General features: G+C 54.7%; 8 protein-coding genes across 9 annotated transcripts; 6 read left to right on the top strand and 2 right to left on the bottom strand.

The window, feature by feature from the left end:
- Positions 1-1,238: 1,238 nt before the first annotated feature.
- On the top strand, positions 1,239-4,473 carry CAOG_04278 (hypothetical protein). The gene is made up of 8 exons (XM_004348053.2): positions 1,239-1,289; positions 2,078-2,262; positions 2,360-2,504; positions 2,652-2,714; positions 2,805-3,038; positions 3,154-3,390; positions 3,509-3,586; positions 3,711-4,473. The coding sequence occupies exons 1-8, from the start codon at positions 1,266-1,268 to the stop codon at positions 4,251-4,253; spliced, it is 1,509 nt and encodes a 502-aa protein (XP_004348103.1). The 5' UTR covers positions 1,239-1,265; the 3' UTR covers positions 4,254-4,473.
- Positions 4,474-4,500: 27 nt separating this feature from the next.
- On the top strand, positions 4,501-5,445 carry CAOG_04277 (hypothetical protein). The gene is made up of 2 exons (XM_004348052.2): positions 4,501-4,818; positions 4,966-5,445. The coding sequence occupies exons 1-2, from the start codon at positions 4,535-4,537 to the stop codon at positions 5,399-5,401; spliced, it is 720 nt and encodes a 239-aa protein (XP_004348102.1). The 5' UTR covers positions 4,501-4,534; the 3' UTR covers positions 5,402-5,445.
- An 83-nt stretch (positions 5,446-5,528) lies between these two features.
- Positions 5,529-7,535, bottom strand: CAOG_04276. 2 transcript variants are annotated; one of them, XM_004348051.2, is made up of 6 exons: positions 7,292-7,535; positions 7,012-7,089; positions 6,810-6,893; positions 6,397-6,704; positions 6,084-6,194; positions 5,529-6,003 (listed from the first exon to the last, which is right to left on the bottom strand). In XM_004348051.2, the coding sequence occupies exons 1-6, from the start codon at positions 7,497-7,499 to the stop codon at positions 5,836-5,838; spliced, it is 957 nt and encodes a 318-aa protein (XP_004348101.2). In that variant the 5' UTR covers positions 7,500-7,535; the 3' UTR covers positions 5,529-5,835. The 2 variants fall into 2 exon arrangements, with proteins under 2 accessions (XP_004348101.2, XP_011270373.1); XM_011272071.1 differs by having other exon boundaries at positions 5,530-6,003; positions 7,298-7,535.
- A 116-nt stretch (positions 7,536-7,651) lies between these two features.
- CAOG_04275 (mRNA splicing factor RNA helicase) lies at positions 7,652-11,395 on the top strand. Its single transcript, XM_004348050.2, has one exon. It carries the CDS (start codon positions 7,771-7,773, stop codon positions 11,290-11,292), a length of 3,522 nt encoding a protein of 1,173 aa, XP_004348100.1. The 5' UTR covers positions 7,652-7,770; the 3' UTR covers positions 11,293-11,395.
- A 65-nt stretch (positions 11,396-11,460) lies between these two features.
- CAOG_04274 (hypothetical protein) lies at positions 11,461-13,081 on the top strand. The gene is made up of 3 exons (XM_004348049.2): positions 11,461-11,631; positions 11,998-12,221; positions 12,345-13,081. Exons 1-3 carry the CDS (start codon positions 11,476-11,478, stop codon positions 12,565-12,567), a joined length of 603 nt encoding a protein of 200 aa, XP_004348099.1. The 5' UTR covers positions 11,461-11,475; the 3' UTR covers positions 12,568-13,081.
- Positions 13,082-14,552: 1,471 nt separating this feature from the next.
- Positions 14,553-20,561, top strand: CAOG_04273 (kinesin-3). Its single transcript, XM_004348048.2, has 4 exons — positions 14,553-19,595; positions 19,715-19,830; positions 19,933-20,125; positions 20,209-20,561. Exons 1-4 carry the CDS (start codon positions 14,649-14,651, stop codon positions 20,395-20,397), a joined length of 5,445 nt encoding a protein of 1,814 aa, XP_004348098.1. The 5' UTR covers positions 14,553-14,648; the 3' UTR covers positions 20,398-20,561.
- On the bottom strand, positions 20,514-23,963 carry CAOG_04272 (hypothetical protein). The gene is made up of 3 exons (XM_004348047.2): positions 22,931-23,963; positions 22,741-22,853; positions 20,514-22,637 (listed from the first exon to the last, which is right to left on the bottom strand). The coding sequence occupies exons 1-3, from the start codon at positions 23,784-23,786 to the stop codon at positions 20,727-20,729; spliced, it is 2,880 nt and encodes a 959-aa protein (XP_004348097.2). The 5' UTR covers positions 23,787-23,963; the 3' UTR covers positions 20,514-20,726.
- A 121-nt stretch (positions 23,964-24,084) lies between these two features.
- Positions 24,085-25,554, top strand: CAOG_04271 (peptidylprolyl isomerase). Its single transcript, XM_004348046.2, has 7 exons — positions 24,085-24,200; positions 24,366-24,431; positions 24,592-24,639; positions 24,774-24,835; positions 24,933-25,066; positions 25,170-25,254; positions 25,406-25,554. The coding sequence occupies exons 1-7, from the start codon at positions 24,144-24,146 to the stop codon at positions 25,446-25,448; spliced, it is 495 nt and encodes a 164-aa protein (XP_004348096.1). The 5' UTR covers positions 24,085-24,143; the 3' UTR covers positions 25,449-25,554.
- Positions 25,555-25,750: the final 196 nt, after the last annotated feature.

Raw genomic sequence — 25,750 nt, 5'->3', positions numbered from 1 at the left:
GGGTTCTTGTTCTGGTAGGCGAAACAGCGTTTGCACAACAACATGCCAACGTGTTGGGACCACTGCTGCGCAAGAGGAGAGGCACACTGAGGCAGAGGCCTGGGCATGCATGAAACGTCCTCTTCTGTGCAATGCGCGTCCTCCATCGAGCAAAGTGGCTGCTCATGTCGGCGTTGGCATCACGAGAGGTCATCGCTGTGCTTTACAATTGGCAGACGTTGGTGGTGAGCAGTTGAGTGCAAGGAAGGCAAAGGCAGACAACGACGTACCAAAATGAAAGCGATTCTGAGATTTGGCTGGAGAACAGTCCAATACAGTAGTGCCACGGACAGCTAGCGTTGGGGACTCGCCAAGTACTGTACTAACTTGTTCGTGACTTGTTTTTTTTGACTGTGTTTTTGCTCTAGCCTTTTGTCGATCCAAGCCACCCATTACAAGCCTACTTCCTCCCTCGACCGTACACGGTCATCGTGCCTGGCTTGCTCCTGGTGGGTGGTGTTTCTGCCATCGCTGCATTCTTTTATCTGATCAAGTCGCGTGCTGCTCGCGCAAAGGCTGCTGCCACGCCCAACGCTCCTGCTGCGAACAAAGTCAAGGCGACTTAGGATGTTTTTTGGTGAATCTGCTTGGCATGATTGTTGTTCCTGCTACATACAAGGCTTTTTTGTTTGTCTCTCGTTCCTTTGACAAGCGATGGCTTGCACGGCGTGTGTCTGTGTTGCAGGCGGAGCGCAGCGTCGATGATTTCAAATTTATCTGATTTTATCTGATTGATCCTGATTTCGAGTGTGGTTGTCTCTACGACCGCCAGTCGACTGTGATCAACAACCGGTCCTTGTGCTCGACATGCTTTTTGGCGCTTATTTCTGGCCACAGATTTTGTTTTATGATGGATAAAAGCGTGAAAGACAAATCTTCGGTTCGTCGCGTCGCATGGTCGCGCTCCAGCAAAACTCCCTTACCGAGCAGTGCAAGTAACCGAACAAAGTATATGATCAAACTTCCTCCGACCACTTGCACTGCTGATTTCCAATCGGTTTTTCACCGCGGATTCCGTCCGGCTGACAGGTTGGAGCTTTTCTTTTCAATTCCTCCACTCGTCCCTCCATATATTCTTTTGTTTTCTTACCCCGCATCCTGATCTCCTCTCTTTTCCGTCGTCCAACCGCCGCCTGGTCCTTGATGTAGGTCGACAGCTTGACTCTCTCAGTCTCTTTTTTTTTTTTTTTTTTTTTGGGCAAAAGTTTATTTCTGTGGATTCAGTGATGACTTGGGGCGACGAGCTTTGGGTACATTGACTCTTCTCCCTTTCCTCCCACCCCCTCGCCTGCGCATTGTCGTGCCTCGCCCACCAGCCAGTTTGCATCCCCCCCCCCTCCCACTCCGCGCTTGCGGCTGAATAGAATCGAGCGCGGTTCCAAATTTCTTGCCAAAATCATCGACCGTCCCCCGTCATGTCATTTTGGTGCATGTCAGCAGCGGCAAGCAGCATCCAGTCGACTCGCAGTCGCTGAGTGTAGCGAGGCAGCGTCGGCGGGTTCCCCCCCCCCATCTCAAGCGCGAGAGCAGAGTGTCAGAACAAGATCAAACCCAAAAAAAAAAAAAAAAAAAAATGTCACGTAAAAAAAAAAAAAGGCGACGACAAGCTGATGTGCTTTGGCCGGGCCAGCTTGGCCAGCTCGTTCGCCAAAGTGTCACTCAAACCACAAAAACACATCAATGGCGAAAATGTGAAAATGCAAAGCCCCTTTTGGGGGGTGGCCAGAAGCGGGAGGCTGCAGACTCAACTGTGGGCAGCGATGGAGCGAACCAAAAAAACCAAAAAAAAAAAAAATACGAACAATACAAAAAGTACTGGAAAAAAACACAATGGAAAAGCCAAAAAAAAAAAAAAAAAAAAAAAAAAAAAAAAAGCATGCGAACAAAAGCTATTTTTTTTTTTCAGTTTTTTTTTTTTTTTTTTTTTTTGTTCTGTCTGTTCCTTCACTGGTGCTTCAATCATGACAATGCTGCTCCTTTTTGTTTCTGACTGTTGCAATGGTGCTCACGGTTTTTTTTTTTCGTTTGAACCTTGCAGGATCAAAATGACGCGATCGCCAACCACACGCAAGAAGGCGTCGAGTTCTTGAACACGTACGCCAAGTTCTTGAAGGAGCGAGCACGAATCGAGTCCGAGTTTGGCGGATCCATCCGCAAGCTGGTCAAGCAGTTCGTGTCCGACACCATCCCCACCAAGAAGAAGGGCGAGGCTGACGAGCAGAGGTAGGGACCGGAGCGATTGGTGCGATGGTGCGTGTTGTAGTGTAGGAAAACTGTGCTGATCTTGCTGTGCATCGCCACCCAATCTCCGCCTCTTTAGCACGGGCATGCGCGCCTGGGCAACACTGCTCAGCGAGACCGAGGACATTGCCAAGCAGCACGAAGTCATTGGCGAGACGCTTTCCAACTCGCTGGTCGAGCCGGCCAAGAACCTTGCCAAGGACGTGAGCGCAGAGCGCAAAAAGGCAAGTCGTAGCTGGAGTCTGGAAGGCCTGGTTTCGTGCAGCTGGCAAACGGGGATGCCACGTTTTGATGTGACAAAACTAATTTTCTGCTTTGCGAAATTTCTCTTGCTTTCCCCCCCCCCGCGCGCGCGCCCTCCCTCGGTGTAGCACCTTGCTGAGAGCGCTCGCTTGCAAGCGAACATGAAAAAGCAATTGGATGATTTGGACAAGGTACGCGCGTTTCCGTTTGCTTGCCATCCGTTTTTGCGCATTTTTTTTTCTTGTTTGTCACTTATTGCGCATTGTCTGCCGGATTTGCAGGTCAAGAAGAACTATGAAAAGTGCTGCAAAGAGGCCGAGGCTGCCAAAATTGCTTACGAAAAGGCTGGCAAGGACATGAACATGACCAAAGCACAAGAGGACAAGTTCAAGGTTACTTGGCAGCAAAAGCAAAAGCTTGCCGAAGATGCGCAAGCAGAGTACTTGATTATGGTCGAGAAGACCAACCAGGTCCGGAAAACGTACTACTACACCGACATGCCATCTGTGTTTACTGTAAGGATTTTGTTTTGTTTTTTTGCTTTGGTTTTCGTCATGGAGGCATGGGAGAGAGCCTCATTCCTACTGGCGCATTCTCAATCTCGTCAATCCGTGTTGTCTCGTGTGTCAGGCTATGCAGCGAATGGAAGAAGACCGAACTGCCAAAATGGCAACCATGTTCGCCCAGTACGCTGATGTGGAGCGAAGCACCATGTCGATTGTCACGACCTGCCTGAACAACATGACTACCGAGGCTGGCAAAGTGCAGCCATCCCGCGACACTCAGCTCTTTATCGAAGACCACAAGAGCGGATTCCAGATTCCGGCCGATGTGCAGTACGCCGAGTACGGCGCCAAGGCTGTCGCGGTATGTTTCGGACGTCCCTTTGTTCTGTTTCTTGCGTTGCACACCTATCTGTTTGCCACAGTATCATTGCCCTCATTTCCTGCATTTTGTTGTTCTACTTTTTGAATATCTCGCGTAGCCACCGCCTTCTGCTGCCATTGCTCGCGTTGGTACCACCAAGAAGAAGACGGGTGGTCTGTTTGGCAAGAAAAAGAAGGTACGAGGTCGGCTCAAACCTTGCCCAAAACAAACACAAAAACGCGGACGGTTTGGTCGCCTTAGAGTACCCCTCAAACCACAATCATCCTCGTACTAACTCTGATGCTCTATACACTGTACAGGACGACGGTAGCGATGACTTTTCGGACCTGCCGCCGGAAAAGCGCAAGAAGCGCATCGGCCAAAAGATTACCGAGCTTGAAACAGAAATCGGCAAGGAGCAAAAGAAGAAGGACAGCTTGGACAACATGATCAAGCTGTACACGGAAAAGCCACAGCTCGCTGACGAGAAGGCCATGGCGGAGGCTCGCCAACAGCTGGCCGAGACGGCAAAGACAATGGATTCGCTCGGCAAGGAGCTGTACAAGTTCCAGTGCTATCTGGCTGCGTTCGAGAATATGGCTGGAGGGGCGCCTGCCACCCCGTCTCGAGGCGGCATTTCGCGCATGGAGAGTGCCTCGAGCTCGCAGCAAGACGAAGACGAGGACTTCCCCACCCAGTCATGTCGCGCACTGTACGACTTCGCCGCCAGCGGCGAGGGCGAGCTCAGCTTGACTGCCAACGAAACCTTGACGCTTCTCGAGAACGACGGCAGCGGGTGGGCTCGTGTCGCTCGTGGCGACGACGAAGGCTACGTTCCCGAGTCTTACATTGAGATCATTTAATTTTGTGTTTTGTTTTTCGGAGGTGAAGACTGTTTTTTGCGCATGCTCGTCTCTGTTTGCTTTTTGTTTGTTTGTCTGTGGGGCCCTTGGTTGTGGCCCGTTGTGCTGCTGCTGTTGACTGCTTGGAGCCATCGTAGCTTTTGCGTGTGGTGTGATTTGTGTGTGTTTTTGTGTATGTTTCCTGAAGTTGTGTCAATCGATTTTGATGCTTCCTTTTCCCTTTTTTTTTTTTTTTCCACACCAATGGAGAAGGCTCACTTTTTTTTATTTGGTCCATTTCCATGTCGAGCAAAGCAGCATCATCGTCGGCTCCCAAGGCAGCGGCCGTCACGGGCGAGTCCATTTTTGTCAACACGCACCTGTTCATCATCGAGCTGCTGTCGGACCAGGACAGGCTGGTTGCGTACCTGCGCGAGACCGATCCTGCGGTCATTGTGCCCATCGTGGTGTTCCTCCTGACGCTGGTCTTCAGCTCGAGCAAGGGCAGGTCGATCTCGTTCGGCGATCGCCTCGTCGGCTGGTGGCTGCTCTTTAACGGAATCCTGATCCATCTCTTCCTCGACGGGTAACCAAAAACAAAAATGCCGCTTTTGCATTGTCCATCATCAACACTCACTGAAGCACGCGTTGTTTTGGTCTGGCTTCCTCCTTGGTCTGCGCTCTTGGGTCTGCGCTCTTGGGTCTACTACGCCTTGTGGCGCGGACTTTACAGAATGGTCGGCTTCCTCAAGCGCATGCCCTCGCTCTACGAAGAGTACGGCCGCCTCGATCGCCGCTACCTCGAGCGCGATCCGTTCGTCATGGTCATCTCACTGTGCGAGCTGGTGGTGTACACCCCGCTGTGCCTGTGGGCGTACCGCGCTCTGCACCGCAACGACGCCCTCACGCACCCGCTCATCATCCTGATCAGCGCCATTCAGTGGACCGGAACTTGGGTCTTTGCAGGTGCAGAGATCTTTGCCGACTTCCCCAACATTCCCGCAGACCTCAACCTCGAATTCAAGAGCCACCACATCATCCACTTCTGGGTCTTGTTTGTGGCCGCCAACGCGCTCTGGACCTTCCTCCCGATGTACCTCATCTATCGCTCGTCCGCCGCGATCGCCAAGCGTCTTCGCGAGGCCGATAAGCTTGCGAAAGACAAGTAGAGCAAGAAAACCTCGGGCAACCAATTGCTGCTGCGAACACTTGGTCCAAGGCGTTTTGGTGTTTGGTTTTTTGTTTTTTATCTTTTGGTGCTCGCATCCTGAGCGTGTAATCATATTCTACGAGACATGTTATTTTGCATTGCGTTTATTGGAGAGTGGAAAAAGCTTCTAAAGCTGAAAAACCACCAAGCGAAGGAACAAAATCAGGTGCAAAGATTGACTTGTGGGGATGGACTGAAGGAACGGTTGGTGCAAAAGCGCCCCTGGTCATGCGGGCGCTACTCGTCGGCAACTCGGTTTGCTCAAGCTCACGCGGGGGGGGGGGGGGGTTGGCGGTAGGAGTGAAATGATGAAGGCCTTTTTCGTAGGACCTGACGAGATGCACTTTCCCCACATCTTCAAATGTGGCAAGAGTCGATGGGCGCAAGCGTTTGTCAAATCAGCTTCAACTGCTTCAACGCTTTGACCTGGTCTGGAATCTCCATCAGTGCGCCCAAAGCCAACGCGCAATCCGCGTCTTGTTGGTTCACAAAGCGCGCCACTGTCCGATGGTACTCGACAAACTGAAAGTTATCAAACTGGCGCTGGGGAAGATTGTCGTCCTACACAAGCGCCCCAAAAAAAGAAGTGAACAGCTGCACGACGATCGCGGACAAGGAGCAACAAGAAGAACAGCACGTACAAAGTCTTCCATCATGTCCCAGGGACCGTCACCCACGCCAATCATGACGATCGCGATAGGATAGCGCGAGGCCTCCACAATGGCGTCGATCGTCTCTTTCGGGTTTGACACCTGCAAATGCATCAAAGTTTGTGGCCAAGGTGAGCGTTCAAAGACAAAGACACACACACACACACACACACACACACACACACACACACACACACACACACACACACACACACACACACACACACACACACACACACACACACACACACACACACACACACACACACACACACACCTCCCAAGCAATGGCGCGCAGACATACCTGACCGTCGGCAATAATCACCAGAATGTGGAACATGTTGCCGCTCTCGTAAGTGTCTTTGATCGCCTGTCGGATAAGTGGCGCAAAACTTGTAGGGCCGTTCAGCCGGAGGTGCGGGACAATGGCCTTGTATCGCTCTTGAATTTGCTCAATGCCCTTGCAAGGACCGTCCGCCAGAAACGGGAAGACTTGCCGGTCCTTGGTGGTAATGTCTCCAAACCCGTAGGCAGGAATCAGGTTGTCTTCATCAAAAGCCGCGAGCGTGCGACCAAGCGCGCTGATCACATTCTGGTACGGATTGAGGGTCTCTGTAGTAGAGAAACGAGAAAAGAAAAAAGACCAGAGCGTGGGCATCAACCACCAGCGACCACAGCAGCACCACGCCCAAACAAAACGCATTCGACACGCCGTACCTCCAGATGGGTCTAGATAGTGCAAGGATCGCTTGCCAAACGTTACTTCGCCCTGGCTGTGGTTCGAAGCGGTGAAATCGATGCCTGCAACCACCACCACCAATTGCGTGCTCCCATTGTTAGGAAAGCAAGAACCGACCAACCCGTCATTTTTGGTTGACGTTACGCATCTGCAAAGCCGATCGAGGCGCGCACGACTGACCGAAAATCAGGTTGCTGGACTCGAGGCCCGCCTTTCGCAGCGCTGCTTGGACCTGGTCGAGTGTCTTGAACTGGTCCACTACAATGCAGACATTCAAAGTTTGAATTCTGAATGAGGTGTCTGATTTTGCGTTGCCAGCTCAGCAAATTGTAAATCTTGGCAGTGAACGCGCCATTCACTCTCTTTCTTTCTCTCTTTCTCTCTTTCTCTCGCTCTCTCTCTCTCTCTCGCGCGCGCGCTCACACAAAATGGTCGATGGAGTGCGTTGATATTGACGTACACCTACCATTCGTCAGCCAGCTTGGAGTGGAAGCAGCTCGCCCGGCTTGCGGGGGTTCGAATGGAGCAGAGGCGCGCGGCCAACCCCGCAAGGGCTTCCAGAACTGTGCAACGACAAGGATGACGAGCAACGCAATCACGATGCCATTCAGTGGGTCGACGGGGAGGTCCTTGAGCCACCTGCTCCAGTCAAAGTTGTTCTTGTTCATTTCTCAGAATGTTTGATCAATCCAGAGGAATTAAAAAGAAGGACTGCCTCGAAACAGAGTCGATTTCGATTTAGATGATATGAGTCTCGCGTCCCACTATGTATACATCAATAGAGTTCTCAGAATCGAGCTTCTTCTATTGCCACAGTCTTCTTAATTTTGTGGTGTTTGTGTGTTTCGTTTTCTCAGATTTTCATCGCTTTTCTGCTTTCACTGAATCTCAAAGCACATCCTCCACCTGTGAAGCTACACAACGCGAAAAAACAAATAAATGGCCGACCGAGCTGCGCTGACGCAGTTTGTGAGCGACCAGCTGTTTGAGCTGCTCGGCATGTCTGAGCGGGTGATGGTTCAGTTTGTGCTCGCGCAGGCCAGTTCAGCCAAGTCGGCTGCTGGACTGCATGCCGCGCTCCGAGAGACGCTGCCGGACGATCCGCGGTCGCTGACGTTCGCCACCGAGCTGTTCAACCGCATGCCCAGGAATGTGCAGGCCATGCAGCACCAGCAGCGGCTGGAGCAGGAACGGCAACAACGTCGCAGCGACGAGGCCCGCGCAAAGCAAGTCCAGCTGCAGAACAGCAAGACCCGCATGATTATGGACGAACCTGCTCCTGTTGTTGCTGCTGCTGCCACTGCTGCTGCTGCTCAGATCAAGCCATCGAGCGCGACAAAGGCGGCGGGATCCGAATCGACCGCCGCCACATCCAATGTCACTTCAGGCGGAAGTCGTGTCAAGCGGCAAATCCGCAGCCGTGAAGACGATGGTCCATCATCATCATCATCATCAGCATCTTCATCATCGGGGCATGGCAAGGAGGCATCGCAGCAGCAGCAGGTGGAATCGGACGAGGACGACGACGATCACGCTGCTGCGCGGATTGAACGCGCGAAACGAGCGCGCTACGAACGTGCCGCTGGCTCGGCTGCTTCGGAAGACGCAGACATGCAGATCACTGCAGACGAAACGGAAGAGGAGCGCCGTGAACGCGAGAGAGAGCAAGATCTTGCAGAGCGTGACGCTTTTGCTGAGCGAATGCGAAACAAGGACAAGGAACGAACGGCAAGCACCGCTGCTGCTGCCGCTGCTGCTGCGTCCGAAAGTCTACCAGAGTCGTTTGTCCAACCAAAGTCGGCAGCCGAGCGACAGCAGGAAATTGACGCATTGCGCAAGGCGTCTCGGCGGCGCTACATTGGCGAGCGGCAAGAAAAGAAGCTCTCCGAGCTCCGCAAGGAAATTGAGGACGAAGAGCGGCTGTTTGCTGGCGTCTCGTTGACCAAGCGCGAGAGGGAGGCGCTCGATCAGAAAAAGCATCTGCTGGCCCTTGCAGAGGAGCACGAGCGAGCCAAGGAAATGGAGAACGTCGACACGTACGTCATGCCAGACGCCTACATGGACGAGAAGAAGGGCCAGCGCGATCGTGCCAAGCAAGAGTCGCTGCTGACAACCCGATACTCGGAAAAGGGCAAAAAGAGCGCCGACAGCGACGCAGGCACCCGCTGGTCTGAGCAACAACGGTGGGAGGACGAGCAAATCAAACGTTCCATCTCGAGCAAGGGCGCAGCAGGTGGTGTCTCGGCCTCTGATCAGTTCATTTCCGAGACTGACGAAACCACTGGTCTGTTGCTGGCCGACCAGGTCGACTTTGTCCTGTCGGGCAACATTTCCGGCACCGTGTCCAACGACAAGAATGCCAGCGCGTCGCTCGTTGCCACCGCTGCGGCAGCAAAGCAGCTACTCGCAGAAATGAATGCAGGAGGCGAAATGGACGAGCGCAAGCGCAAGGAAAATGCACACAAGGAACACCGAGCGCAAATCAAGGCTACCCGCGAATCCCTCCCTCTCTACGAGTATCGCACCGATCTGCTCGACGCCATTCGCGACCACCAAGTCATCATCATTGTCGCCGAAACGGGCTCTGGCAAGACCACCCAAGTCCCGCAATATCTGGTCGAGGCAGGCTACACGGCCAAGGGCACGAAAAAGATTGGCTGCACCCAGCCTCGTCGCGTCGCTGCCATGTCGGTGGCTGCACGTGTGGCGGACGAAATGGACGTCAAGCTCGGAGCCGAAGTGGGCTACTCGATCCGTTTTGAGGACTGCACGTCGGAAAAGACCGTGCTCAAGTACATGACGGATGGCATGCTGCTGCGCGAGTTCTTGTCCGAGCCCGATCTCGCGTCCTACTCTGTCATGATGATTGACGAGGCGCACGAGCGCACGCTCCATACGGACATTTTGTTTGGGTTGGTGAAGGATGTGGCGCGGTTTCGGCCCGATCTCAAGCTCCTGATCTCGTCGGCGACGCTGGATGCCGAAAAGTTCTCAGACTACTTTGACAAGGCACCCATCTTTACCATTCCTGGTCGACGGTTCCCCGTGGATATCTACTACACAAAGGCGCCTGAGGCCGACTACTTGGATGCCGCCGTAGTCACTGTTCTGCAAATCCACATGACCCAGCCCGCTGGCGATATTCTCGTCTTTTTGACGGGCCAGGAAGAAATTGAGACGGCCCAAGAGGTCTTGCAGGATCGTGTCAAGCGTCTCGGCAAGGCCATCCCCGAACTCATCATCTGCCCAATCTACTCGACATTGCCGTCTGACATGCAGACGAAAATCTTTGAGGCTGTGCCCCCGGGCGCCCGCAAAGTGGTGCTTGCCACGAACATTGCCGAGACATCGCTCACCATTGATGGCATCGTGTACGTGATTGATCCCGGGTTTGTCAAGCAAAAGTCGTACAACCCACGCACCGGCATGGAGGCGCTGCTCGTCACCCCAATCTCCAAGGCATCCTCCAACCAAAGAGCCGGCCGCGCAGGTCGCGTGGCTGCGGGCAAGTGCTTCCGCCTGTACACGTCGTGGGCTTTCCAGAACGAGCTCGAAGAGTCGACCGTGCCGGAAATCCAGCGGACCAACTTGGGAAACGTCGTGCTGCTCCTCAAGTCGCTCGGCATCAACGATCTGATTCACTTTGATTTCATGGACCCGCCGCCCTCCGAGACGTTGATTCGAGCCCTGGAGCAGCTGTACGCCCTTGGTGCCCTGAACGACCGAGGCGAGCTGACCAAGCTCGGCCGACGCATGGCCGAATTCCCCGTCGATCCCATGCTCTCCAAGACCCTGCTCGCCTCTGAGCAGTACCAGTGCCCCGAGGACGTGTTGACCATTGTCGCCATGCTTTCGGTGAACAACGCCATCTTTTACAAGCCAAAAGACCGCGCCATGCTTGCCGACAATGCTCGCAAGAGCTTCTGGCGTCCAGGCGGCGACCACATGTCCCTTTTGAGTGTCTACACGCAGTGGGTCGACACTGACCACTCGACCCAGTGGTGCTTTGAGAACTTTATCCAGTTCCGCTCGATGCGGCGTGCCCGCGACGTCCGCGAGCAGCTGCAGGGCTTGATGGAACGCGTTGAAATTGCACTGACAGCAGAGCCGACCAGCGCCAACAGCGATCCCACCAAGATTGCCAAAGCCATCACCGCAGGCTACTTTTACCACGCCGCTCGCCTGTCCAAGGGCAGCTACCAAACCGTCAAACACTCCCAAACCGTGCACATCCATCCAACCAGCTCCTTGCTCGAGGAACTGCCTCGGTGGGTCGTCTACCACGAGTTGGTGCTCACCAGCAAGGAGTTTATGCGTCAAATTGTCGAAATCAAGCCAGAGTGGCTGATTGAAGTGGCGCCGCACTACTACCAGGCCAAGGAGTTGGAGATGGGCACTGCCAGCACCACTTCGTATGCCGCCAAGCGTCAAGCGGCGATGGCCAAGGCTCCCGAGTCCTGAGGAGTTGTTGGTGATTTGGTTTTCCGAGAGACAAAGAGTTTTTTTTTTTTTTTGCTTTCGGCACGCTACAAAATAAAACTTGTCCAATTGCATTGGATCATCATCATCATCATTGTCTCTCATCAACGTTTGTTCAAGTTTGGGTTGAGGCTCAGTTTCTTTTTGAATCAGACACACACACACATGGCTCTCTTCATTGGCCGCCTGGACCGCGACACTCGCGTTCGCGATCTCGAAGACATCTTCCAGCCCTACGGCCGCCTCGTCCGCTGCGACATCAAGGGCGGTGCCGTCTACAGCTTTGGCTTTGTCGAGTTCGAGGACCGTCGTGATGCCGAGGTCAGTGCCCTAGAACTTGAGAGCAGCAGAAGAGCAACGTTTCAACGTTGTGGCTGCGATTTCGTCGTTGATCCCGTTTCGAATCAGCATGCTCGTCCTCCCTCCCTCCGTCTTGTTTTTGGGGGGGTTTTACTCTGATGGGATTCCGCTTGTGCCATTCGGTGGTGGATTCGCGTGGTCGGTCGGGAGTTGCGTTGCAAAGGAGGGGGAAAACGCGAGCGCGCTTTTTGAAAGGAGATCGTTGGCTTTTTTTTTTTTTTTTTTTTTTGTGCCGTTGTCCTTTTTGTTTTTCCCGCCTCGATTGCTCGCCTTCCTTCCTTCCTTCCTTTGCTGATGCTCGCTGCGTTTTTGTTTTTGTTTTTGCAGGACGCGCTCAACCGTGAGAACGGCCGCAACGTTCGCGGCGTTCGCATTGCCGTCGAGTGGGCCAAGGGCCAGAACCGCTCCGCCGACTCTGACTCGTGCTTCCGCTGCAACAAGCCTGGTCACTGGGCCAAGGACTGCCCCAACCCGCCGACCGACCGTCGTGGTGGCGATCGTGGTCGCGACCGCTTTGATGACCGCCGCGGTGGCTATGGCGGCGATCGTCGGTACGTCCCCGTCTCTCTCGCTCTCTGTGTCTCTCTCTCACGCTCTCCTGCCTGTTGATGTGTTGCTTTGTTGCTCATCTTTGCTCCCGTCGTGTGTCGAATGAACGCCCTTTGCTTTGTTAGTCGCGATCGCTCGCGCTCGCCTCGCCGTGACCGCTCTCCCCGTCGTGACCGCTCGCGTTCCCCTCGCCGCGACCGCTCTCGCTCGCCTGCCCGTGACAACGGTGCTCGTGGCCGCTCTCGCTCGCCTGTCCGCGACCGTTCGCCTGCCCGCGACCGTTCCCCTGTTCGCGAACGCTCTCGCTCGCCCGTTGCCCGCGCAGAGTCTCCGCGCCGTGAAGACTAAATCGACACGCACCAAGTGTCGTCTGTGGATTTGCGAGTACTACTTGCGCGCACTTCCGCATGCTCCTCCATTATATTTTCTTTGGATTCTGAGTGCTATTCAGCATTCAGAGATTTTTTGATTGTTTTTGCTTTCACTATTCACCGCCGTCTTCTCGCTCTCGTTCGCTTCACTGCTCTTCTTTTTGGTTTGTTAAGGTTTCACTGTTGTTTGGTCGTTGTTGTAGCATCCGTTCCTTGATGACCAGCAAGGCTATGGCACGCTGTATTTGTTTCGTTGTTTTGTTGGTGTCCCGTCTCGCGCTCTCGTGGTGCTGGTGCTGCTGCTGCCCTCCGTCTGCCTGCGTATCCTTCTACCGACTCGCTTCAGGCCTGCCTGCGAATACACTTGCCTCCCCCTCCCTTTCCCATTGTCCTAGTCCAACGGTTTCCGGTGCCTTCCGGCCGCCTTCCTCTTCAGTTCCAATAGCCTCCTCCTCCCCCTCCTCCTCCTCTTCCTCCCTTCGTCGCTACCACTGCTGCTGCTGCCGCCATCTGCCAGTTCCCGGCTTTGGTATCAGGGGTTTTTTTGCCACTCGACTTGTCCTCTCGCCAGTTCCCGCCTGTCCTAGTTCTCGTTGCCCTTCTATCGGCAAGGGGATACCGAAGCCATTGTGGAAGCTCCTGGCTGAATGTGGTAAGTCCTCATTCGTTGGGGGAGTGGTTGCTGATGAGAGTGGAGGTTGAGAGTGATTTGGCCGGCAAGTCGTCATGCCGTGGTCCAGTCCTGCTCTGTAAGGCGCCGGCAGGTTACAACGAGGTTGCTTGTGCACCACGCGACTTCCATCACATCGTGGGGCAACGTACCATGCATCTTTGTGCTGCGTTGTTTCTTGGTGGGTTTTTTGTTGTTGTTATTTTTTGTTGTTGTTTCGTTGCTTGCCTGACATTTTGTTCATCCAATGAAAGTCATTGCTTGCGTTTGCAAAAAGCTCAATGAAGCGTGCTCGCGTTCTTTCGCTGAGCTTTGTTCATCCACGATCTGCGCTTCTCAGACCTGAGCGAAACGTTTTTGCGATCAACCCGAATCTGCAGCAGCTGTCGGAAGCGCTCTTGTCTAGTCTGTTGCATTGATGAAAAACGCATCAAGCCGACCATCCCAGCACCATCAGCATCAGCATCAGCATCAGCATCAATTCTTGCTTTCATTCTTTTTTTTTTTTTTTTTTCCTTTTTTTCAATTCCTTGCGATATTATTCTCAGGCACAACACAATCGCTGCCATCCGCTTCCCGTGACTTGCGCTTCTCGTCTTCCGCGATTGTGTATGGCCTCCTTTTGTTCTCTGTGTCTTTGACCTTCCATCCCTGCAGTCAGACGTCCTCTTCTCCGCTGGTGTTCTACCAATGCCAGAATCAAAACGCACAAAAAAATGAGATCCTTTGGACAATTCCGAAAAAGCCTTTAAAAAAATCTCTCTCCGTTCTTCGCAGGGGCTCACGACGTGTGAGTGTCGCGGGGTGGTGGGGTGTTGTGCGGTGTCGGATGTGATCACTTCATTGCCGTCCCTTTTTCCCAAGTCTTGCGACTCCAGGATGGGGCGCCGTCATGCGCTCTCTGAGCTCGTGTCTGGTCTCTTTTTTTTTTTTTTTTTTTTTTTTGAGCGTTTTGTTCGCTTTGTTCGTTCTCTCCAGTCATGCGACTTTTTTGCTGCCTTCACTCTTGCTCGCTCTGACCCACCACTGCTGACCACTTTCACTTCGCTTCGTCGTTCTGTGTCTGTCGATGCAACACTGCGACGAATCTGAAAACCGCGCATCCATCACTCGGAAGAGAACCGACCGTTGATTCGGTTTGTGCCGTTGAATCGTTGAAGCCTAGGCACCTCAACACCCCACTCAACCCTTCAAACAACACCGACTCGGGTTCTGATGTTGGTCGCTCACACCAAATGTGCATGGATTTCACAGATTGCCTTTGGCCGACAAAAGTGTTGCTTTGCGTTTCTCTCGCTTTGCTTCGCCGCCCGCCCGCCCGCCCGTCACTTCCCTAGACCCAGAGCCAACATCACGCAGACCACAAGCGACAAGGAGACTGAAGCGCCATGTCGTCGGTGAAGGTCGCGGTCCGCGTCCGCCCGTTCAACTCGCGCGAGCTTGCGAAAAACTCGTCGTGCATTGTGCGCATGGCAGACAAGTCGACCGTGCTGTCTGCGCCTACCCCGGCACCTGGGCGTGACAAGGAAAAGTCGTTCACGTTCGATCACTCGTACTGGTCGTTTAACGCTCAGGACGCACAGTTTGCCACCCAGCGGCAAGTGTACGAAGACTTTGGCGTCGAGTATCTCGATCATGCGTTCGAGGGCTACAATGTGTGCATTTTCGCGTATGGCCAAACGGGTGCCGGTAAATCCTTCACCATGATGGGTGGAAAGGACAACCCCGGTCTCATTCCGCAGATTTGCGAGGAACTCTTCCGCCGCACCTCGGCCAACACCAACCCCGACTTGTCATACTCGGTCGAAGTCAGCTATATGGAAATTTATTGTGAGCGCGTTCGCGATTTGCTCAGTCCCAAGAACCAGGGCAACTTGCGTGTGCGCGAACATCCCATTCTCGGCCCGTATGTCGAAGACTTGGCAAAGCTTGTCGTCACCTCGTACGAGGGCATTGAAAACCTCATGAACGAAGGCAACAAGGCCCGTACCGTGGCCGCCACCAACATGAACGAGACTAGTTCTCGCTCGCACGCGGTCTTTACCATCCTCTTCACCCAGCGCCGCTTTGACCGCGACACCAAACTAAGCACAGAGAAGGTGAGCAAGATCTCTCTGGTCGATCTTGCCGGCTCGGAGCGCGCCGACGCCACGGGCGCCACCGGCGACCGACTCAAAGAGGGCGCAAACATTAACAAGTCCCTCACCACGCTTGGCAAGGTCATTGCGGCCCTGGCCGACTCTGTCGACTCGACCAAGGCGAAAAAGAAGGGTGCCAAAGGCGAATCCTCGGCAGCCGCAACCGACCACATTCCGTACCGTGATTCCGTCCTCACCTGGCTGCTCAAGGAGTCCCTGGGCGGCAACTCCAAGACTGCCATGATCGCCGCCATTTCCCCAGCCGACATCAACTACGACGAAACGCTGAGCACACTTCGCTATGCCGATCGGGCGAAACGCATCATGTGCAAGGCCATTGTTAACGAAGACCCGAACGCCAAGCTCATCCGGGACCTCAAGGACGAAGTGGCAAAACTGCGCGCGCAGCTCCTTGCTGGCGGCGGCGGTGTGCACGAGCAACTCCAAACATCCGAAAAGCTCATCTCTGAACTCAACGAGACAATGGAAGACAAGGTTCGCCGCACGGAAGCCATTCAGCGTGAGCGTGAAAAGGCGCTTGCAGAGATGGGAATTGCCATGAACGAGGCTGGCGGCGCGGTTGGTGTGCTGGCTCCCAAGAAGCAGCCGCATTTGATTAACTTGAATGAGGATCCACTCATGTCGGAGTGTCTCATCTATTACATCAAGGAGGGCCTCACGCGTGTTGGTCGCGCGGACGCAGAGATTGAGCAGGATGTCAAACTGAGCGGGTTGAACATTCTGCCGCAGCACTGCTTCTTTGAGATGGCAGAGAATGGCATTGACGTGACGATCGTCCCATTCGATGGCAGCAAGTCGTTTGTGAACGGCAACCTCGTGACCGAGCCTGCACTTTTGACGAGCAGCGACCGTATCGTGCTTGGCAACAACCACGTCTTCCGCTTTAACAATCCCGAGCAAGTCCGGCGTGACCGTGAGCTGGCGCGCGAACAGGGAGAGGCCGAGTCGACCCCTGGCCAGGCGGATCTCTTGGCTGCGCCTCTGGACGTCATTGATTGGAAGTATGCTCAGCGCGAGCTGATCTTAAAGCAGCACATGTTCGGGGGTCTCCCGGTCGCCCAGACAGATCTCCCGAACGAGGAGGATTTGAAAAAGAAGCAAGAAGAGGAAGATCGCGCCGTCCAGCTCGCCATGGAGAGCCGCATCAAGGCGATGGAAGGTCGCTTCCAGCAAGAAAAGGAAGAGGCCGAGCGTCTCCTCGACCAACAACGGCGCGAGTACGAGGACAAGCTGGCTTCGTTGCAAAACTCGCTGCAGGAGGCTGCTGCCGCCGCCGAAGCAGCCAAAGCAGCCGGAGATGCAGAAGCGGCAGCGGCAGCGGAAGCAGCGGCTGCGGCAGCTACCGCCGCGGCTGCCGCTGTGGTTGAGCCGCCGGCTGCCCCAGCTCCTGCCCCGACTGATTCCGATCCCTCATTCCTTCCAGTGGCAGCAGACACGCATGTTATTGCCCAACAGCGACCATGGACTGAGCGGGAGTTTACGCTTGCGCGGCGCGTGGCCATGAAGTGGAAGAACTATCGCTTCAGCTCGTTGCACGATCGCCTGCTGTCCATGGCTGTGCTCCTCAAGGAGGCCAATGTGGTCAGTCTCGAGTTGCAAAAGCAAGTCTCCTTCCAGTTTACCGTGCGGAGCGAAACACCGTTTGCGTCGTCCTTGTTTGACAAGCCCAGGCCCGCCGACCTTGCGTACCGCAGCCGCACGATGAGTAGCGTGACCCGCACCCAACCTGCTTCCAGTGGCAGCAGCGCTGTCGAGCCCGCCTCCATTGCAGTTGAAGTGGTTGATCGCAAGCACAACAGCTATGCAGTGTGGACGCTCGCTCAGCTGCAAGAGCGCATTTTTGTCATGCGCGACATGTACAACAACATGAACGAGATTGACGCCGGCGACGCGCATCACAAGCAGCTCCAGCAGCAACAGCAACGGATGCTGCATGCACCACACGAGGCGCATGGCCTGGGGCAGCACGGTTTGATTCGAGACGATCCGTTTTACGACACGCCGACTTGGTTCAAGTACATTGGCCGCAGCTACGTCTATGTCAAAAACCTCGTCTATGGCATCCCCATTGAGCATGTGACTCCGATTGTGAGCGAGCGTGGTCAAGTCCTCGGCATGGTCCGCATTTCCATCGAACCCCTGTTTGATGAGGACGAATCTGTTGCGGAGGCCGATCGCGAAGACAGTGACAGCGACTCGAGCAGCGGTGCGGACACTGGCGACGACGCCATTCCAGACACTGTCAACATTGACGGCAAGCCAGTCACGGGCACCAACACTGGTGCGATTGCTGCACGCCTTGGCCGCAAGCTGCGCGATGAGTTGACTGCCAATCCCCCGACTCCCAACATGCCGCAAGGCGCGTCGTTTGTCACGCCGAGCGCCAAGCTTCGTCGGCTTCAGGTTGGCGACAAGTGCCACTTTGCCGTCAATGTCTTGGAGGCCTTCAACTTGCCACAGGGCTTGTATTCGGATGTCTTTTTCCAATTCCGATTCATGTACGATGACAGCCCAGTGTTTTCCACCGAGCCGTGCACCCACTTTGAGGATGTGTGCCAATTCCGATTCACGCAAAAGATTTGCGTTGGAGCGTCCCAGGGTGTCATGGCCTACCTCCAGCACTTCCCGATGGTCTTTGAACTGTACGGCCATTTCCAGGACCATCCGCTGCATGCGCATGCGGCCCGCCACTGGCAAGCGCAGTCGGCCGACATTTTCGCGGCCGCTTCCCAACGAGCCAAGTCGGCCTCGACGACCACGGAGACCTCCATCCCAGCAGAGCAGGTTTCCATCCCTGTGCCGTCCGGTGCCTCTGCCTCTGCCTCTGCCTCTGCGAACGCGCCCCGACTTTCGACTTCAGTCGCTGCCATCCCTTACAGCGGCGGCGCAGACGTGCTGTTCCACGAGCATCCCGGCGTGCAGACCCCAGCCCAGTCAACGCACTCGCCCTCCGGCACCCCGCGCCAGAGCGTCGACATTCCGCGCACTCCGTCCCGGCCGTCGGCCGAGATGACGCGAGGCCCTGCCGGTGCCTTCTCGCCCATGAACAGTGGGTCTGCTCCCGCTGGTGGCATGTCCACGCCAGGCCGAAGCACATCGAGCTCGTTCACGTCGAACGCGCCTGCCGCATCCTCGCCGCTTTCCATGAACACAATCACGGCCTCGCATACGTCGTCCGGCGCCAGCGAGCCGCCAAAGCACGACTTGCTGGCTTGGTTTGAAATCCGCGAGCTGTCGTCCTCGGGCGAGTACCTGCCCGTGCCAGTTGACCACACAGTGGAGCAGGCTGGAGGCATCTTTTTGCTGCGTCAAGGCCTTCAACGTCGCATTGCGGTGACCATTTCGCACGATTCCGGACCCGGGTTGGTCTGGCACAACATTGTCTCCATGTCGATTGGCGCCGTTCGAAACGCGCGTCGTGATAAAGACCAGGTGCCCGTGTCCATGTACATGCCCATCAATATCATTGCCAAGCCGACACTGCTCAATCGCGAAAACGGCCGGTCGTTCCTGCAGGCCCAGGCCGCGTGGGACAGCTCGCTGCATGACAACCAGCTGCTCAATCGTCTCACGCCTGGCTCAGAGGTCGTTTACTGCACCTTGGCCTGCACCATCTCGGCCGAGCACTGCAGCACGCCCATTACCTTGCGCAAGGACATTCTGCTGCGCATCTTCCCGATTGATGCGCGTCCCAATCCCAACAAGGGCATGTTCGGGGGCCTGTTCTCATCGTCGCAGCCAAAGCGCAACACGGACGCCGTCAGCGGTGTCTTTGAGCTGACTCTTACGCCCCAGCAGCGGCAGCGGTCGGCAACGTCTGTCGTCGACACGTCGACCATTTATGTCCGTGGTGAGGAAAATCTGCGCAGCTGGCGTCCACGCCGTGGATCGTTGTTGTGCGAGCACCAAGCCGAGGCCGAGCACTTGACGCGCGTCTCGGAGCTGGAAAAAACCAAGCAGTTCCTCGCGCTGCGCGAAAAGGTTCGTGCCATCAAGCAAGGAACGCCGATCGCTTCGCTCGCGCCGCCAGCCCGTGGCCGAGCTGGCAGCTCCAAGAGCCAATCCGATGCCACCGCCCCGGCCGACGAGGCATCTGAAGCAGCCACCGTCTACACTGACAAGCAGCGAGAGCTCCTTGAACGCTGTTTGTCGCTGATTCGGCTGAATGCTCAAAAGGTGCGTTTCGTGGTTGGGTGAGAGATTTGGTCTCGATTTGTTGCTGCGCGTCCTTGTCGACTCACTGGAAAGAGGGGGGGGGGCCTTGTGTCTTTGTGTTCACTGTGTGTTGTGAGCAGACTACAATGCTCAAGATTGCCGAGGCATCTTTGCAGCGCCAACATTACCTCAGCTCCAGCCCTACTCCTGAACATGAGCTCAGCTTCATTCCTATGGTTGTGGAAACCAAGAAAAAGTATGTTGTCATGGAAGACTTTTGCTTTGCGCATGTTGAAGGGGGCGCGGGGGGTGGCTTTTGTTTCGTGGCGCTGATTGAAGTCATTCTGCCTCGTTCCAGAGACGTTGTCACCAAACAAGGCTATCTTAACTTTTTGGAAAAGACGGGAGACGCATGGACGCGTCGCTGGCTGGTGATTCGTCGCCCTTATCTCTATATTTACACTGACGAAAAGGATCCAGTTGAACGCGCCGTGATCAAGCTGTCCTCCATCAAGATCCAGTACAGCGAACAACAGGCTTCCATGCTGCAGGTGAGTTGGAGCGACCGCGGTGTTGATTGCTGTAACTGCATCGGTGTGCACACAAACTGACAACGTCCCTCGTCACTTTACAGGCTCCGTTTGTCTTCTCGCTCTGCACCAAGTATCGTGGCTACCTGCTGCAAGCTAGCAGTGAGAGCGAGGTTCACGATTGGCTCTATGCCGTCGATCCGCTCCTTGTTGGTGCCACTGTGTCGCGTGGCGCGGCGCCCGGCAAGAACTTTGGCCAAATCATGAAAAAGTCAATGCAAAGTTTGTTCTAACTTGCATCTGTGAAACGTCTTTATTCCCTATCGCTTGATCAAGTGTTGTTGGCGCTCTGCTTTTTCCTGAGCTCCACCCTTTACCTTTTACGTGATGTATGCTTTTTTTTTTTCTTGTTGTTTTTATCACTGTGGTCTGTTGCCCTCTTTTGCGAATACTTGAAACCATATTTTTTTTTCCTTTGTTGTATATCTTAGCATGTTGGTGGTTGGCAGCAAATCAAACCACCTGTTGAAACAAACTGAAGGGAGAAGAATCGTTCGATACAAACTTTCGAGCTAACAGGTCTGAGTTGGGGTGGAACACAAGTTCGTGCGTGTGAAAAGCTTTACACGGCTGGTATCGTGACAAAAACCTCAGTGCCTTGGACGACCGGCACGTTGCCGTTGCCCGAAGTCTGTGTGTTGGTGCGATTCGTGTTGTTGCGAGCTATGCTCAAGTCCTCGTCGTCATCATCAGTCTCTGCCTCATTGTCAGATCGAGGAGCGTCAGGCTGCGTTGTACTTGGAACAGTCGCGTGGCTTCTGGGCAAAAGGGCAGGAGGAATAGTCAAAGGCGCAGTGTCGGTCTCGACGATGGGTGTCTCGGACAAGGTGGCAGCGAGGCGGCGCTCACGCTCGGCAGCCAGCTGGCGGTGATAGACCCTACGTTGGTGCCTGGTCCGAATACAGGACACCACCATTATCGTCGCTTGAACCACTACGGGAAGAGAAACTGCGATGGCGATCGCAATGTACTTGGATCCTGGCGGAACGGCAAACTCAATCACCAGGAGGCACAAGATGGCATAAATCACCAGTAGCTGGCACAGCTGCCACAGCGTTGCACTGCGACTCCGACCGACACCTGCGCTAGTGGTGCCGGGCGTCACAATGTGCAGTCGATACCGCGGCACCAAGCCCGAGCTGCCATCGGCGGTGTCGGCCATCATGGGAATCACAATCTCGCGTCCATTCACGGCATAGAGCGAACTGAGCAAGTCCTCGTTGCACAGAGCCGTGCGATTCAATGTCCGGCGTAGTCGCGGCGAGTCCAGCAGGTCGACATCGGTGCCGATAAGTCGAGCGCGGATGCCTGTGTACTCTGGCGAGCTGGACGCCCGATCGACTCCGTGGGGCTCGTCGTCGAAAGCAGTAGATCTCGGCGCGTTTGGCGCACCAGCAGAAGTGGCAGTGGTCGCAGTGGTGACAAACTTGGCTGGACTTGCGGAGCGCGGCGAGGGCACTCGTGTCGCATTGCCAGAATCCGCTGGTGTTTCGAGCCGACGACTGTTGGAGCGTGAAGCGGAGAGTGAGACTGTCGCTGGCGCGCCAGGCGAACCAGTGGAATGGGAGACCTCGAGGACAGCAGCGACTCGAGTCGACGGGGAGAGTGGAGAAGTGGAATGATGGATGAGGTACAGTTGAGTGCCTTCCTGCCGCAGTAGTTGCGATGCGGATTGAGTGACCATGGGCAGATCTGGCACCGACATGTTGGTTGCACGAGTGCGGGCGTTCGTGGAGGCAGTTCGAGACAGAATATTTCGCGAGCGTGGTTTGTTCTTTGGCTCTGAAGCTTCCGAATCGTGCTGGGGCGGGACTCCTGCTGCTGCTTCCGTCGAGGCACTCGACCACGGTGGAGGTCGTGGCAGGGTTGCTTGAGACGTTGATGTTGATGACTGCAGCCCATTATTGGTACTGTGCAACCGAAGCCGGGAAAGCACCGCAGATAACGGCGAGAATAAGGATGTGGGTGCGGTGGCCGAGCTTTCGCTCGCCTGAGAGCATGACCTGAGGGTTTCCAGTTGAGCTTGAGCGCGAACACGCTCAAGATTCATGGGAATAGGGCGGAGCGGGCGAGCGGCAGCAGAGATTGGGTGTGGCTCTGTCGCCGTCTGGTCGCGTACGATACTCTGCTGTTCGACACTGTCTGTTGTTGGTAGAAGAATTGCCGGAACAGGAGCTGGCACTGCAGATGGGGTCGGCTTGGATTGGGGTAAATCCTCGGGGCTGGCTGTTGCCATTGCAGGCTGCCCTGTTTCCACCATCTCGGAGACCAGTGGTGGTGGTGGAGGTGGTGATGGTGGTGGGAGGGTATCACTGGCTGCAGTCACATGCCCACGAAGCGACTGGGGTTTTGCAGGCAGGCCCGGTGGAAGTCGATGTCGGCGCGTCATACTCTTGGGCTTCACCTTGTAAAACTCGACCGGATGGGTGATGGGGAGGTTTGTCAGTGGATTGCGGCATGAAACTCGGACAATCTTTGATTGATGGTGCATGAGTGTGAGAGCAGTTGGCCAACAAAAAGTAACAGTCGTCAGGTTGTCCGACCAACACCACACACGGATTCCATCCATACGTTACCTCGCCCCGTTCGTTTGCAAACATAATCTTGCACAAATGCAGCGCGCTGTAGTGCGTCCAGATTGCCGAGCCATCCGCGTTCTCGCCTGTTCGCACGCGTGCAATGATGAAAGCTGCGGCACAAAAATTGCACAAAGTCAGCCTTTCGTGTCGCATTGACGCATTCACTAGAGGCCCCATTGGCACCAACCTTTCCCAGCTGCAAGGTGGCTCTCCATAAGCTCTGCAAAGGTCTCCAAGGTGAACGGCTCGTCCTCATCGGCGCTCACGTAGTCCACAATGTTACGAGCGTGAGTGTGACGCTCCGAGTCCCGAGCAGTAGCAGCAGTGTTGCTGGCATTGCTTTGGCCAATGCGAATGGTGACAAGATCTGATGGTTCGGCGACTGACGTCTGCGGAAGGTGTGCCGACGGGTCGGGCTCTCCGGCGCTCGAAACACGTCCTTCCTCTTCTGTAGCGCCACCTGAATGCAATCTCCAAGCAGGCTCATCTCGACCATTGCTGCTCTCGTTGACAGTGTTGCTGTGTGAGCTCTCTGATTCATTCTGTTGATTCGCGTACGGAGCGACGTTTGTCTGAGTGAGCTCGGAAATGTCGCCGTGGTGGGAAATGGTTCGTTTGAACGCTCGCTTCAAACGCCACCACGCCGTATGTCGACGATCATCGACCGAAGCCGCCATGCTCGTGGCATCGTGCTCGGTTGCTTCTTCCGTGTCGCTCTGGTCGGCGCGGGCCGTCCGAAGCACGGTGGTTGAGCTCGGGCGTTCATTTGCGTACCACCGCGAATCTGAGCCAGACGCTTCATTCTGGCCCATTGCGACTGACACGTGCAGGCTTGCCTCCCGCAGCGCTGCTGCATTGCTGCTATTGTTGCTGTTGTTGTTTGGGTTGCTCGGGTTGTCGATTCCGTCGTCTTCAGCAGAAGAGGCAGCAATGTTTGGCGGATTGTCGTCCGCATTTGGAATTTCAGATCCAGGAGGAGACAGCAGGGCGACGTGCTCCTCCACCCCAGGCTTGAGCAAAAGAATCGTAGTCCCTGCTAGCATGTCTCGGAATCAACAGGCCTACAAAGATTTGTGTTGCTTCTTGAGCGCTGTTGCAGAGTTTTGTTGCAGAGGTTGGAGAAACAAGCACTCGATCTAAGTTTGTTGGAAAAGGCACAAAAGCACTTATTGGAAAGCACAACGTTGCAAACCAAAACCAAAAGCAAAAAAGAAATGAACTGCTCCTGCTCATCGCAACAGCATCACAGACATTAGCTTGTCGTCCAAAGCAGCTTCAGATGATGCCGCACACGAAGCCTGAGCATTATTTCCACGAGATGGTGCTCCACAAATTCAGTAACCCAAAGTTGCCATGCCCGATCTTTCTTTCATTCTTTGTTTTTTTCCACACCATCCAAAATGTCCATCCCATCCGAGTCGTGGCGTCCCGAATCTGTCGTGCTTGAGACGTCGATGGTAAAAAGCTCCTGCCGGCGTTGTGATGGGGCCCATCATGACTCGATTCCCCTCCCCCTTTGGTTGCTGATGATGTGATATTGTTGATGACGATGATTGTTTGATGATGTTGTTGATCGTTGAAGCGGGGGGAAACTGATGTGTGGTTGCTGTTGCATTGGACAGGGCGCAGTCATTGTCGAGCTGTACTGGGACCACGCTCCCAACACGTGCCGCAACTTTGCCGAGCTGGTGAGTTAAACTTGAGACTCTTGCTGTTATTGAGCAACGGATGCCGCCCCGCTGTGGGGGGGGGTTGCTGGACGATCGAGCCGACAGAGCCGAGCCAATGCAGACTCCACACTAGCTCATCGCTCACTGTGCATGCTTGTGCTTTGCGTTTTGAAAACAGGCACGAAGAGGCTACTATGATGGCATCAAGTTCCACCGAATTGTCCGAGTGCGTACAGCCCGATGGTGCAATCTCCGATCAATCAGGATCGCGACGGTCTGAGAAGAATCATGCAAAGGTTTTGCTCACTTGGAAGCGTGTTGGGTGATTTTTGTGGCATTGTTCTTGTGTGAATGATGCAGGACTTTGTGATTCAGGGAGGCGATCCCACTTCAACAGGCCGTGGTGGCATGTCGATCTACGGGTACGGTTTTTGTTTGTTTGCCTGCGATTGTGATAAGCGAACTAATGTTGCATCAAACTCATCTGCACCCGGGCGGCTTACCGTTTTGAACGAACAGTGAAAAGTTTGCCGACGAGCTGACCCGCGAACTAAAGCACACGGGTGCTGGCATTCTGTCCATGGCGAACAGCGGCCCAAACACGAATGGCAGCCAATTCTTCATCACTCTCGCGCCGACCCCACATCTCGATGGTATTCAAATAGAGCCTGCTTGTTTGTTTGTTGTGGATGCATTGTGGGAGCCAGGTTTTCTTTGCGTTGCACGTTGCTGACCTCGTCCAATTTGAAATTGCAGGTAAACACACGATTTTCGGACGCGTCAGCTCGGGCATGTCCAACGTGCACAAGATGAGCTTGGTGGCGACGAACAGTGCCGATCGGTGCGTAGTTTGGTTGTTTTGCTTGTTGCGGGTCCTGGGAATCGTCGTCTCGAGTTCGACTTGCTGTTCCAAGTGTTTTCGATTTGTTGTGCCCTCTCTCTCGCTCTCTCTGACGCTTGCTTGCTTTGATATTGGTTGCTTCTCTTGACAGGCCATTGGAGGACGTGGTGATTGTGAAGGCCAGCGTGTTGTAGACCTGTCACATGGACGTTTGTTGTGCGAATTTCAGTCTGTTTGTTTTCTTTTCCCGGCCAAGCAATGAAAAGGGGCCCATTTTTTAAGCCTGAAGCTTTTACAGAAGCGTTTGCTCATTTGTCTTGTTGATGAAGAGGGACCAGGCATCTCCCAGGGGCAGTACTTTGCAAACTGACGCAGGTTCTGCAATACGCGGGATGCTGCCGCCTGCATGTGCCTCGTGTTCTCCTTAGATTAGCATGCACATCCTACGCCAATTCATGCACACCTGATCCAAGGCGTCTCAGTCGTCTGAGCCGCT

Source organism: Capsaspora owczarzaki (assembly GCF_000151315.2).
Source record: "Capsaspora owczarzaki ATCC 30864 unplaced genomic scaffold supercont2.6, whole genome shotgun sequence".
Taxonomy (NCBI): Eukaryota; class Filasterea; order Ministeriida; family Capsasporidae; genus Capsaspora; species Capsaspora owczarzaki.
The sequence above is the reverse complement of the archived record's forward strand: the minus strand, read 5'-3'. Positions and strand labels throughout refer to the sequence as shown.

Excerpts from the sequence above, each read along its gene's own strand:
- CAOG_04278 (XM_004348053.2), top strand. The coding sequence starts at position 1,266 with ATGACTTGGGGCGACGAGCTTTGG. Across the intron at positions 2,505-2,651 it reads TGAGCGCAGAGCGCAAAAAG|CACCTTGCTGAGAGCGCTCG; the intron begins GCAAGTCGTAGC and ends CCCTCGGTGTAG. Across the intron at positions 3,391-3,508 it reads ACGGCGCCAAGGCTGTCGCG|CCACCGCCTTCTGCTGCCAT; the intron begins GTATGTTTCGGA and ends TATCTCGCGTAG.
- CAOG_04277 (XM_004348052.2), top strand. The coding sequence starts at position 4,535 with ATGTCGAGCAAAGCAGCATCATCGTCGGCTCCCAAGGCAGCGGCCGTC. Across the intron at positions 4,819-4,965 it reads ATCCATCTCTTCCTCGACGG|AATGGTCGGCTTCCTCAAGC; the intron begins GTAACCAAAAAC and ends CGGACTTTACAG.
- CAOG_04276 (XM_004348051.2), bottom strand. The coding sequence starts at position 7,499 with ATGAACAAGAACAACTTTGACTGGAGCAGGTGGCTCAAGGACCTCCCC. Across the intron at positions 7,090-7,291 it reads CTGGCTGACGAATGGTAGGT|TGGACCAGTTCAAGACACTC; the intron begins GTACGTCAATAT and ends TCTGCATTGTAG. Across the intron at positions 6,705-6,809 it reads CTATCTAGACCCATCTGGAG|AGACCCTCAATCCGTACCAG; the intron begins GTACGGCGTGTC and ends TCTCTACTACAG.
- CAOG_04275 (XM_004348050.2), top strand. The coding sequence starts at position 7,771 with ATGGCCGACCGAGCTGCGCTGACGCAGTTTGTGAGCGACCAGCTGTTT.
- CAOG_04274 (XM_004348049.2), top strand. The coding sequence starts at position 11,476 with ATGGCTCTCTTCATTGGCCGCCTGGACCGCGACACTCGCGTTCGCGAT. Across the intron at positions 11,632-11,997 it reads AGGACCGTCGTGATGCCGAG|GACGCGCTCAACCGTGAGAA; the intron begins GTCAGTGCCCTA and ends TTGTTTTTGCAG. Across the intron at positions 12,222-12,344 it reads GGCTATGGCGGCGATCGTCG|TCGCGATCGCTCGCGCTCGC; the intron begins GTACGTCCCCGT and ends TTGCTTTGTTAG.
- CAOG_04273 (XM_004348048.2), top strand. The coding sequence starts at position 14,649 with ATGTCGTCGGTGAAGGTCGCGGTCCGCGTCCGCCCGTTCAACTCGCGC. Across the intron at positions 19,596-19,714 it reads TTCGGCTGAATGCTCAAAAG|ACTACAATGCTCAAGATTGC; the intron begins GTGCGTTTCGTG and ends TGTTGTGAGCAG. Across the intron at positions 20,126-20,208 it reads AACAGGCTTCCATGCTGCAG|GCTCCGTTTGTCTTCTCGCT; the intron begins GTGAGTTGGAGC and ends GTCACTTTACAG.
- CAOG_04272 (XM_004348047.2), bottom strand. The coding sequence starts at position 23,786 with ATGCTAGCAGGGACTACGATTCTTTTGCTCAAGCCTGGGGTGGAGGAG. Across the intron at positions 22,854-22,930 it reads CCACCTTGCAGCTGGGAAAG|CTTTCATCATTGCACGCGTG; the intron begins GTTGGTGCCAAT and ends TTTGTGCCGCAG. Across the intron at positions 22,638-22,740 it reads TTGCAAACGAACGGGGCGAG|ATTGTCCGAGTTTCATGCCG; the intron begins GTAACGTATGGA and ends CATCAATCAAAG.
- CAOG_04271 (XM_004348046.2), top strand. The coding sequence starts at position 24,144 with ATGTCCATCCCATCCGAGTCGTGGCGTCCCGAATCTGTCGTGCTTGAG. Across the intron at positions 24,640-24,773 it reads AGTTCCACCGAATTGTCCGA|GACTTTGTGATTCAGGGAGG; the intron begins GTGCGTACAGCC and ends TGAATGATGCAG. Across the intron at positions 25,067-25,169 it reads GCCGACCCCACATCTCGATG|GTAAACACACGATTTTCGGA; the intron begins GTATTCAAATAG and ends TTGAAATTGCAG.